The sequence below is a fragment of the Monopterus albus genome, unplaced genomic scaffold (assembly GCF_001952655.1).
Source record: "Monopterus albus unplaced genomic scaffold, M_albus_1.0 scaffold1.1, whole genome shotgun sequence".
NCBI classification, from domain to species: Eukaryota; Metazoa; Chordata; class Actinopteri; order Synbranchiformes; family Synbranchidae; genus Monopterus; species Monopterus albus.
Genome location: NW_018127881.1, coordinates 1834352 through 1847299, shown reverse-complemented (window position 1 = coordinate 1847299; position 12948 = coordinate 1834352). Strand labels below are relative to the sequence as shown.

The 12948-nt window shown below is 41.6% G+C and overlaps 1 protein-coding gene and 1 long non-coding RNA gene across 2 annotated transcripts in view; one reads left to right on the top strand and one right to left on the bottom strand.

Annotated features, from left to right (window-relative positions):
* The window catches only part of LOC109958989 (uncharacterized), a 53387-nt gene that overhangs the window by 13693 nt on the left and 26746 nt on the right, over window positions 1-12948 (bottom strand). The window lies entirely within an intron of this gene.
* On the top strand, window positions 2705-9567 carry fam210b (family with sequence similarity 210 member B). The gene is made up of 3 exons (XM_020597925.1): window positions 2705-3422; window positions 7079-7278; window positions 8622-9567. Exons 1-3 carry the CDS (start codon window positions 2973-2975, stop codon window positions 8836-8838), a joined length of 867 nt encoding a protein of 288 aa, XP_020453581.1. The 5' UTR covers window positions 2705-2972; the 3' UTR covers window positions 8839-9567.

Here is a 12948-nt window from a genome sequence, read left to right as displayed (position 1 = left end):
ATAAATGAGGTCTTACAGATGTTTCTAAAGCCATTGTAGTAGATGGCACATCTGTGAGAGCTGTGGGAGTGGTCCGACCAATTTTTTTTCTAATAGTTGTGATTTTATTTGTAAAGAAGCTCATGAAGTCATTGCTGCTGAGATCTAAGGGAATGTTAAGCTCAACAGCACTGTGGCTCTTTGTCAGCCTGGCTACAGTGCTGAAAAGAAACCTGGGGTTGTTCTTATTTTCCTCAATCAGTGATGAATAAAATGCGGTTCTGGCACTATGAAGGGCTTTCTTATATGTTATTAAACTATCTTTCCAGGCTATGAAATACTCTTCTGACTTAGTGGAGCGCCACCTCCTTTCCATTTTTCGTGATGCCTGCTTTAGGGAGTGGAGCTGCGAGCTGTACCACGGGGCTAGCCTCCTCTGTTTCGCTACCTTCTTTTTCAGAGGGGCAATGGTATCAAGTGTATTACGCAGGAAGGCTGCAGTACTATCAACAAGATTATCGATTTGTGTGGCAGTCAAGTTAAGGTGGCCTCCTTCCACTGTGTTGGCAAACGGCACTGAAGTAGATAAAGACGGAATTATTTCCTTAAACTTGGTAACAGCATTGCCAGATGGACATCTGCTGTAGTGGAATTGTTTCCCACATAGAGTATAATCCATTAATGTAAATTCAAAAGTTATTAGAAAATGGTCAGACAGAAGAGGGTTATGGGGAAAAACTATTAAGTGTTCAGTTTTGATGCCATATGTCAGAACAAGATCAAGAGTGTGATTAAAACAGTGAGTGGGTTTATTTACAGTTTGAGAGAAGCCAACTGAGTCTAATAATGAACAGAATGCATTGTTGAGGCTGTCACTGTCAGCATCTACATGAATATTAAAGTCGCCTACTATGATTATTTTATCTGTACTAAGCACTAAATCAGACAAAGTCTGAGAATTCACTTAAAAACTCTGAATAAGGAGCCGGTGGACGGTATACAATAACAAACAGAACAGGGTTTTGAGTTTTCCAGTTCGGGTGTGAGAGACTCAGGGTGAGACTTTCAAATGAGTTATAACTATGTTTAGGTCTAGGGTTGATTAATAGGCTTGAGTCATTCAGTGCTGCCCCGTAATGGCAAACAAATGCCTCACTCTCAGCTCTCTATGATATATCTAATATAAAAACATGAAGAGGTGGTTGAAAATTTATATCTAGGCCCCTTTTAAACCGGCCTAGATGTCGATTTTGTGGCTTGTCTGAGAAAAGGTCAGAGGCTCAGATTACAGACTTTTGTTTTTCATGGCTTCCTGCCAGAACATCCCACCCTCTTCTTTATCTCACCTCCTACTCACCCACAACGCCTTTCACTTTGCGAGTGTGCATAGATGCATTTTTTACCGTTATGTGCATTTAAGAAAACGTCTCTTAAACATGTTCTGCTTTTGGATGTGTATCACATGATACAATCTTGACCACATACATGGCTCAGCATTTTGTGACAAAATGAAATACAATATTTAAGAAACTATGCTTTTCCCAAAAGCCGAAATATGTAAACTTTGATCTTTTGGTTTCACACAACTTCCTTTTTTGATTAATACTTTTATCTGACTTTGAACAGACACACACATTTGTCTGAGAAACAAAGGTAGAGAAAATAAGGCAAGAAGAAAATGGACTGTGGCTTAAAACATACTGTAGCTAACTTACTTTTTCAGTTACAGCCCTGCTTGTTATATACTTTTTTTATTGGCTGTGCAACCTTATCTCTTCACAACATAACCTCCAAAACCACAGATAACTACCCTCAATAAAAACTAGCATGCGCTGTACTGGGGGCTGATGATATTACAGTACATGCTGTGAGGTAATATAAATACTGTATATGATATATTTGTGTGTATATATGTAGGTTTACTGCTAGAGCATTATAATGTGGTAGCTATTATAGTAAGGATGATATAATACCTAGAGTTTTTAGTTTGACTTTTAAACTTTATTATCCAAGAGAAATGTTGGTCTGCATGCAGGCATTAATGAACAAACTATCAGTAGTAAAGCCCATAAAAACAACAATATATTAAAAATCTTTTACATTTTCAAGTATTAAATTGCTGGATTAGCCAAACAGACATCTGTGTGATGCTACAGTATTTTTATCCATTGACTAAAGAAACTGCCACAATATTGTTATTGTGATATAAAATTACATACACAACAATGAGTTTATCAGTATAATCTACCCCTTTATGTAGAGTAGTGTTTAATTTAAGATTTTTTTGTTATTTGCAAAAAAAATTGACATTTTTAATTTGCCTTCAGCTGTGCCCCCATGCTCAGAAGTGTAATATGTTCTCTATATTTGAACAGTATCGAGTTTTTGCAACTTGATTTTTGTTCTGTTTATTTTACTGGAATAACTTTGACCTCCTGCCATGTGACCAAGTCTTTGGTGTAAGGACATTTTACAGTGGTCAGCTCTGGAAGTACTGAAATGTAGTAATCTTCTTAACCTTCTTTTGGTCTGATAGCTGTGTTGAACTGGATGATAATCCCAGAGAAAGCATGCAGGAAAACAGGGGGTAACAAACTAAATCTGTACAGCTGATTACACATTTTAACTGGCGAGTTCCTGGTCAGGACTTGGCCTACTGATTTTATTTTTAAATCTAAATATTAGTCTCCAAATACTTAAAGCAGAGCTGCGTGGCTGTGAAACGCACGTACCGGTTACCCCACAGCGGTTTCACGCTATAATTCAGCTATAAACACGGTTACACCTTTAAATTCCCCCTCCCTCCACTTCAAGCTGCGATTGCGCGTCAGCCTTCATTGGCTGTCAGTGATAATCGGTCAGAGGACAGGAGGGAGGCACAAGGCCGCTTGTTTACAGCTGCACACGGTCCTGATCAGTCCTTCTAAACAATACACTCGCTTTATTTGATTTGTCAGGACACACGAGGCTCGTGTGAGAGGACGTGGACGATCATGTTTCTGTGTCGCACGGGGAGGCTGGTTCTGGATCAGGGTTTCAAGTCACATGGCTCGTTTCTAGTGCAAATCCAAGCAAACAGACAGAGGACCGTCACTTTTACGTTACACGGAGACCTCACGTTTCAGCGGTACAGATCCTTCTGTGTATCCGCTGGGAGTGTCGATTCAACACCTGCGCACCACGGGAAGCCACCGCCGGACCCGCATCTCGTCCAGAGCTGGGGACACTTGGGCCGGGTGGCCACTATAGCTGCGAATCTATCCAAAAGCGCGCAGAGTACGGGCGCTAATCTGGGAGAACCGATGGGTCATGGTTTGTTTACAGGTAACCGGAGTGTTTCCGGTTGCTCCACCTCCACCACCACGATGCAGACCCGAGCTTCATCTACAGACAGGAAGAAGAAAGAGGCCGGGGAGGGGCCCGAGACTGACAGCAACAAGCTGGTGAGTTGAAAGGTTAATTCAAGTGTTTGTCAGACCCCAGTAAAAGGAGGCTGTACCCACACAATGACCGTGTTCAACCGGTGGGGAACACGCTACCCGTCTGGGTCCAGCTGGTGCCACGATTAAACTCAAGATTATGTAACGATCAGACCTGTTACACAACAGTGCGTGACTCTTATTCTACTTTACCAGGTAAGATAACTGGTTCTGATGAGCACCAAAACCTGTCTGCAGGTTATGGGCATAAGAAGTATTCACACAGTTCTCCACACTTGTCTTTTAAAGCTCATTATCAAGTTATAAATACATAAACAAATGAATTCAGCCTGAAGATTTACGTAAAATAAAATGATCATTGTCAAATATCTGTCAGCTGGCCTGGAAAAAGAATTAATACTAATGCTACTGATGCCTCAGTAGGTTACGGTTTTGTCCAGTTTAACTTTGACTTGTAGCTCCTGCTTGACCCCCTCTACTGTTTCCCTCCTGTTCTGTGTGCATGTGAGTGTGGCTTTGTCTGTGTTTATATGCCACTGTGACTTTGCATGTCTGCATGCCTCTGAACAGCCTGTTATCAGACACAGCAGTTCCACTGTTCCCCTCCTATACACCCTCCCTGGCACAAACCCCTTTGGCCGCTCACTCACATGACCTTCCCACGCTTGTCCCTGCTTTTACTTTTAGGGCAGCCTGACTGACCTCTGAAAAGCACAGGCCTGCTTTCTCACCCACTCTGGCCTTTCTGTTGTTCATTGTTGACAGGCAAGTGAATATGTCAAACACTGTGGCTTCATCCAGGAGGACTTGGGCCAAAGTTTAGCAAGACAAATTACAACAAAGAGTAAAGATCAGCTTGTGTTCTCCCATTCCCTTAGACCTGGAGACCACTGAGGTGCTTTCAGTGTTTGAGGACCACGGAGTTACATGTGAAAGAAGCTGTTTGAGGCTCTTAGGTGCAAGCTACCAAACTTAAAAATCAATGAAATATTTTTTAAACAGCAAAGACTGTTTTGCATATTTTAAAGGCTAAAGCCGATCATTTTCTATATTAATGGTATTTTCAAACACTCCCCAAACAAAGACTAAAACAACAACTGATTTGTCTCTTCTCTCTGTCTGTCAGTCCTGGATTAACTTTGTCATCTGTGCCATAGACCTCCACTGTTGTTCAAAGACTAAAACACATCAGGGAGGCACACTGCTGCACTTAGTGACACATTTTCTCATTACGAAAGACCGAACCCTGATATTTGTTAAGAATATCCAGAGATTTTGTGCCTTGGCCCTTGACATTTGCTTATTTCAGATGCTGCAAAATGTTATGGCTGTTTGGGGCAACATTTAAAAAAATATCAGGGTCTAATGTTTGGTATTGAGGAAATATATCAACCAGTGCAGTGGTGTGTTTCCCTGATGTAGTTTTGTTTTTGAACAACAATGGAAATCTGTGGCACAGATGAATAAACTAATCCAGGACTGACAGACATGAACAGCGAGTAGAGGCAACTCATTGGTTTTTGTCTCTGTATGATTAAGAGGTTTTATATCAATGTGCTGTCAAAATGGGACTGCTTGCAAAGCTACAGTTATGTGCTGAATATTTACAGCGCAGCGTCACAGCACTGGCTAAATGATTGGTGGTGCAGTGCGTTAAAATAATGTCCAAAAACCACGTTTTGAAGAGACGGGAATGCTGCTCTCTGAAATTTGTGTTTGACTTGATGGAATGACGAAAGGTGACAACAATTAGGAGTCAAGAGACAGTACAATATCACAAAGCTTTGTTTTGTCAATTCAGAGCAGTTCAGTACTCAGATTTTATTTTCTATAAACCCTCATATTCTAAAACTTTAAGATATTACTGTATTTTCTAAAGGTCAGCTGTGACATGCTGTATATGCTGCACAGGTTCCACTGCATTAAGCATGATTACAGTTGTAAAAGTAAGATGGAAGATTCAGTTTATTTAAATTCCTTCAGCATACTTTAGCCTTTAACTTCCTGTTTGCTTTGCTGCATCAGATGTGTCAGCTAAACCATCAGTGCTCTGTTAGTCTGTTGTCTGCTGTGCCGGGCTTATTGTTGTGTGATGTAGTTCACTCCATTTTACTGTGAGCATACACTGGAGTGACCCACCTCCTCCTTGCCACATGGCGGACGGCTGGCCTGCGTTTGGTGCTTTCTCATCTCAGAGCATGGTGTGTCTGGAGGCCACAGACACAGAGTACACGTGTGTCTGTGCGCTTATGAAAGGGTCTTTGTGTGTGTAAGACAGACTTCATTTGTGCGTGTGTGTGTGTGTCCGTGAAAGGGTGACTGATGATGTGAATGACCTCAACCACACGGTCTGTGAGTAATCGGCTGGACGAGGGAGCTCAAAAGGTTCAGGCTGTGTTTGACCCATTTATACGTCTAACCATAATGACCTCAACTTTGAACTACTCGACACAGCACATATTTTGATGACACACGAGTATCTATATGTGACTAAAAAAAATAATAAAGGGCGTTTCCTGTTGTGCCATTTGAGCAACATACATGTTTGTGTTTAAAGCTGTGATTCAGCAGAACGTCAAAGAGGAAATTCTCAACTTGGTTTAAAACTACACACATTTCTGCAAGTTCAGTTACTGTTTTGTCAAATTGCATATTGAAAGACAGTTTTCAGCATGGCTCAGGGTCGGCACTACCTTCCGGCAGTAACCATGACGTTTTTAAGGTCAAAGATAATCACTGGAGTTTTTACATACACCTTTAGTCCAAAGTTTGGACACACTTTCCCATTGAGTTCAGTAGAAAAGCATGTTCAAACCTCTGACTGGTAGTGTGCTTATTGCACCTGTACATGCTATGAAATTACCTGCAGATACACATGCAAATATACAGTATAGCTGTACACTTGCTGGCCACTTTAATAGTCACACCTGTACAATTGTATGTACTTCAATGCAATACTTCTGCCTTAACAGAGGTGTTCCTAATATTCTGACCCTCTCATGTATGTAGCTGGGGAGGACAAAAATATAGACACCTCTGAATATAATGTAGTCCAGTACAACACCACCTTTAATTAAATATTTGACAATTTCACCAAAAACTGAAACACTGAGCTCCATAAACACAGATTTCAAAGCGGCAGTGTTGCACTGAATTACATACAATTGTACAGGTGTACCTAATAAAGTGGCTGGTGAGTGTAGATTTCCTTTTGTCAAGAATAACAAATGAATGTCATGCTCATGTGGCTAGTTGGCTTTATAGAACAGTATAGTACACACCAGTGCCTACAGTATCTAAGACGCACTGTTGACTCATATGAAGTATGTGATTCATTTTTTAAATCTGTCCTATGTTAAAATCTATGCAGAAAAATGTTAAAGAAGTTGCTAAAGTTGGAAAAACAAGTGAAGCCTCCATCTTGCTTGAATACTAATGTGGAAAGCATAATTTTCTATGCTGGAACCATCCTCTCAGCTTTAATTCACCTTGCTCCTTGTACATCCCAACATAAATACAGAGAGGATATGAATGCCAGTCTGTCTTCTTACAGACTAGTTCAATTTTGCTTCCTGTAGCAAGAGAGATCAATTTCTCAATTCATGCTGCCATTTAATTTTGTTCTCCTCACTCGGTGCTATTTTCCCTTCTTTGTCCAGGACGGGCAGAATTTAAAGGAGGCTTCTGTTACCAGCTCATCTACCGAAAAGGCCCCAGGGGAGCCTGAGCCTGAGGGAATAAAACCCAACAAGACGCAGCAGCTAAAGAAAGTCTTCAGGGAGTATGGAGCAGTGGGGGTTTCCTTTCACATTGGCATCTCCCTCATGTCTCTGGGAATGTTCTACCTCCTTATATCCAGGTACAAAACATCACAGATTGTTTTTTTTCCCCCACAGATGAGGGATGAAGGGGCACCTACAGATGCTGATAATTTTCTAAAGTAGCGTAACATTTCCTTTAAAGCAAAGATATGTACAGGAAATTACTGCCCTGTGGGCTGTTTATACACTGAGAAATGCTAAATGTGTGCAGCAAATGGGACCTGCTGTGAGAGCAATAAGTGCAGGCTCTTAAAAAGGTTTGCTCAGTGCACCACATTGTACCAGCTCTACTGCTGTTTAAAGATCACTGGCTGGATCAGACAGACGCTAAAATTAAGTTGAGCGCTTGAATAAAACAAGATCATTTCCTCATCTTGCAAGCATCTATTACATGTTTATTTTTTAACAAGACAAGCTGAATTTAAAAACTTGAACACTACATTTCCTGCATTTTGTTACTGCTGATTTTGAGTGTCAGTCCAGGCAATTTTCAGGCCCTTGTTGGTCTATATGGTTACATGCCAAAACCTTTAATACCAGAGACTTGGCAGTGATTGCCTGACAGCTTGGAGATTTCCTCCTATAGCTGATAATAGCCCATGAACTGAAAAGTGACTCTGCGGCCAGCAGCCACTGAGCATTATCACTGTGTGGCCTCAGAGCCCAGGCATGTGGCCTGCTAATACAGTGCTGTGTGCTGGGTACACAGAGAGTCAGGGTGCAGATGGATCCTTATATTTAGCTGACCACAGTCTGAGTGCAACAGCACTGTTAATGTGCGTGAGAGAGGTTGTTTTAGCTGAAGCAGCTCTAAACTCGGTGAGAACGATTCTTTGCATCTGAAAATGCCACAACTGTACAGTAGTGTCTCACAAAGGTTCAGTCCTCTTTTCACTTGTTTTACTTCAACTTGCAGTGCTTCTGCAGTTTAAATTGAAATTTTAAGTTTAAATTTATTATTGTAGTGCAAGTTTTTTCAAATTTAGTTTTTGGGTACAGAAGCATCTGCAAGTTTGAAGTCTGTATGTTTGGAATAGTCTGTAAATGCTTGTGTGTTTCCTGGTAAGTGAATCTGATAACTGACTGTCCAAGTTAATAATTACATAACCTGGTGCCTGTTTTTGAAGCCGTTGTCAGAGCAGCAATGTCCGTAAACCCAAAACTGCAATCATAACATATCTATACTCCATACACGATGAAAATATAAAATAATAAAAAGGAACCAAACCAGATTATGAGATATTATGATCAAAAGCAACAAATTCTACTATAAAATACTGAAACACACTCTAATGGACAGAAAATGGAAAAAGGAAATGTGATTGCCTAAGCTGTAAATTCTATGCACATCCAACCAGTTTTCTGCCATTTGTCTCCCCAGTGGGATCGATATGGCGGCCGTTCTGTGCAAGCTGGGCTTCAGCGAAGCAGTGGTTCGCTCTCAAATGGCAGCAGGAACCAGCACGTTCGTCCTGGCCTACGCCATCCACAAGCTCTTTGCTCCAGTTCGCATCAGCATCACACTGGTGTCCGTGCCTTTCATTGTGCGCTACTTCAGAAAGACTGGTCTCTTTAAGCCACCCACGCCAGCACCCTGATTGACCCTTCTCTACTCCACTGCTGCCTCATTAAGCAGCAAACATCTAGACTGTTAATGGTCATAATTAAAATGCCTGTATATATCCTTTATTCATTTGCCTTCAGCTACGAACACTTCATAATACATAATAAATATCTGAGCCTTTCCAGCCTCTTGTCTTTTCAAATGCATTGGAAAGACATTCCACTTTTTTTTCCCCAATTCTGCCACAATGAATGTACGAAACATGGACACATTTCACCTGAATTCACAGATGTTATGACCAGATTGTACAATCAGGGATTTCAGGTTTTAAACTCTGCCAGGACACAAGCTTCTCTCTTAATACTGTGAAGGTACCCCACAGGGACAATTGGAAAAAGCTGATCTTTCCTCCATGCTTCCCTGCTAGCTGACTAGGCCATGTTCTGGCGTTATGTGAATCAGCAGAAAAATTCAGGTTCTCTCCGTCTGGTTTTTTTCTGCATGCGTAGCTCACTGCTCTCACACCTTGATTTTCTGCAGTTTTGCCTCTTTCATATTTTTCTTCTAAACTTCTCTCTTGACATTCATTTTCTTCTCCTCATATTCCTTCTCTCCCTCTTGTGCTCTAATTTCACAAATGCCACTGCCCAAGCAGTAATTACAAGTCCATTAATTCTCAGAGAGCAGCTGATCGTTGTTCATTGGGAGCTTGGAATGAATGTTTTTTTTTTGAGTGAATGGACTATATTTGACAATTAAAAGGAAAGTTCTCTTTTATATTTGGTGTTTGTGTTTGTTATTAAATGCCACCACACAATAAATCAAACAGGTTAATTTGATATTTCCCCCTTTAAAGCTGCTATAATCAATACTTACACCCACAATGGACCAACTGACTATGTAATACGGTTTAAAAACCGCTCTAAAAATGCACTGTACTAGACAACACACAGGCAAAGTTGACTAGCTGGTCACCATATTGGAGCGCTGATTGAACAGGAGTTGGAGGAGAGACAAGCTGAGCTAAAAGAAGACTAACTATTGGCCAGAAATACAACTCCATATAGAGCAGTGATGACATTATGTAATACTGAAGCTGCTTTGCATGCTTTGTTAAGGAAGTCCCTGCAGATTTGGAAGGGGAAAAATGTAGTTTTCAAGTTTTTAGGCTTTCTAGCAGCAACTTCTATCTTGCTGCCTTTTTGTATCCTAATATATGATGAGGGACATACAGTATGAAGAGGAATAAAAGCTGCGCTTCCCCTTTTTAGCCACACTGGGGAGCTCCTGAACTACAAATACAGTGCTGTTTGGCACAGCCGCACTGTTTATAGTTCTCATTTCTCATTAAGATTAAATGCCTTTGTAGAGACCACTGATATATCACAAAAAAGAGCATCTCTCCTCATGCATTTCAGAGATATGATGCAATTAAATGCTCAGATGCTGTGACAGACTGGAGTGTACACAGCAAATTCCATGTAATATCAGAAATTATACTCACTGGACTCATGACTGGATAATAATGTAACTTAAAACACTTGCCAGAAATGTAAATTTATTTCATTAAGGCTTCCGTATGGCATTGGTGTTTAAACTGTTTAAGGGGTTAGATCAACCCACACCAACCAGTTGTATTCTTCTAAAAATGAATTATTGTTAGCTTGACCTTACCATGGCATGTCTGGTGCCATCTAACTCCTCTCTCTCTTTTCTGCTGTACTCCCGCTCTCTTTCCTTAAAGGTTTGATAGGTCAGCCAGCACAGCAAGCAAGCCTCAGATGGTGTGTCCCTGAAGATCTGCAATGTATTGAATTGTAGCTGTCTTGAACAAGACCCGATCTTTTCCCTATGTGTGTGTGTTTCTTGGCTCGGTAAATAATTCAGCCAGGAGAGATGTATAAGGACAACTAAGAGTGCATGATGGGCTGTGTCTGATATCAACCCCATTTTTTTTAGGACTATGAGGTTTGGTGGCACTGTGACACATACTGATACAAAGAGATCTCTCACACACACACACACACACACACACACACACACACACACATAGGGAGGAGGCAAAGCCTGGGCCTCATTAGCCATGATGAGGACAGGGAGCTGCCATCGCCTCTCCATCCCCTGCATGTCCCCCATGGCTAGGAACAAATTGGTGACAGCGCTCCCAGCCTCTCTGTCGGGCTACCTGCAAAGCACCGGGCTCTGTCAGGCTCCTCTCCCTCCTCACTGTGGTGCATTTACATAGAGATTGAGAGGATGATCCTTACTTTACCTCCAGCAGTGTGTGTGTGTGTGTGTGTGTGTGTGTGTTTATGGAGAGAAAGCTAGACACACTCGAGAGAAAGAAGAGAGGACAGATCAGCTCCTCGGTTACACTCCTCGTCACCTTTCGCTTGCCCCGTGAGCGAACACTTCATTCGCTTGGCCTCGAGTTTGATGAAGGGGATTCAAATCCCTGCCAAAGCTCCTGACTCGTGCCCGCTGCACCTTTTATTATAGTCAGATACACCATCAGCGTCACCACTGTCAGAGCAGCACACAGAGTGAATCCCTTATGGCTCTATATTCAGACACAGGCTGCATTTCTGACAAGAACTGGAAGGCATCTGACTACAGTAGTTGTGAAGTGCTGATCTATGCAGTGATATATAAACATATGGCAACATACAATCTCTCTCTCTCACACACACACACACACACACACACACACACACACACTCTATAAGCACACTAGAAGTCATTTCCTGACATGTTGCCTTTTTTTTCCTCTTGCACCTTCTTGTATTCAATTTCTCCATTTTTATTATTTCCTTTCTATTTTCTGCACTTGCTCATTATCTTTCCTTATTACCTTCCCCCACTGTCTCCCAATCTCCTGACCTGCTCAGTAAACTTGTTAGCCCACCAGAATGTCAGCGTCTAGACGGCAAGGCACCTGTTCCGTCAACCTCTAATCTTCAAAGACATCCTGTGAATTTCTTTACAGGAAAGGCTGGCATAAAGTTTCACAATCATACACATTTCTCTACCTCTGTCTCACCAGCTTACTACTCCGTCTTTCTTTTTTTTTTTTGCTTTAACCCTCTTTTCTTCATGTTTTGGCCACTCCTCTTTTTCTCCCCCACACGATCTTGCTCGAGCATCTTTTTCCTTCGCTGTCTTTTCCTCCCTCTCCCAATCTCTGAGTTAAGTTTAGCAGATGCACCTGATGGCAGCAACATCCTGGAGCACCTGTCAGCTGTCTGCCTTCATCACGGCTCCTGTGCTGCCACAGGGGCCACCGGGAAGTAAACCTAGAGACAGTCGCTACTATCAACAGCTGCATCTTATTATTTTAAACACCGGTGCCAGTCAATTTTCACCAGAGATGAGTGCATTTATTTATTTTTGTGTGCGCGTGTGGGCTGCCTTCTCTTCATTTTCATTGCTCCTCAAGATTTAGAAGCTCAGCTGTTAAATGTGAGCAATTATAATTGAGCAGAGAGGGAGGCGAGGTTGGAAGTGCAGAGGCAGAGAGTTTATCTAGCCTGTGACAGAGAAGAGGAGAGAGAGGAGGCAGCAGGCGTAAGTTGTCAAAGTGGTTTTGGCAGTTGTGGATTATGTCTTTGACTATGTTACTGTATCTTAGCTGAAAGCCTGTCACTTGTCTTACAGGCAATGGGGTCATTCAGTTTGCGCTTTGTTATTGTAATACTAGATGCAGTATACATCACATTTAATGATAATGAGCTACTCCATCCTTCCTCAGGCCCAATTAATACCACAGCTCTCCTGTACAGTTAAGGTCTGGCCTCCATTTTGCCTTCAGCGGATTCATGTAATAACATATAAGAAAGCCCTTCATAGTGCCAGAACCGCATTTTATTCATCACTGATTGAGGAAAATAAGAACAACCCCAGGTTTCTTTTCAGCACTGTAGCCAGGCTGACAAAGAGCCACAGTGCTGTTGAGCTTAACATTCCCTTAGATCTCAGCAGCAATGACTTCATGAGCTTCTTTACAAATAAAATCACAACTATTAGAGAAAAAAATTGGTCGGACCACTCCCACAGCTCTCACAGATGTGCCATCTACTACAATGGCTTTAGAAACATCTGTAAGACCTCATTTATACTTGGACTACTTCTCCCCTATAGATCTCTC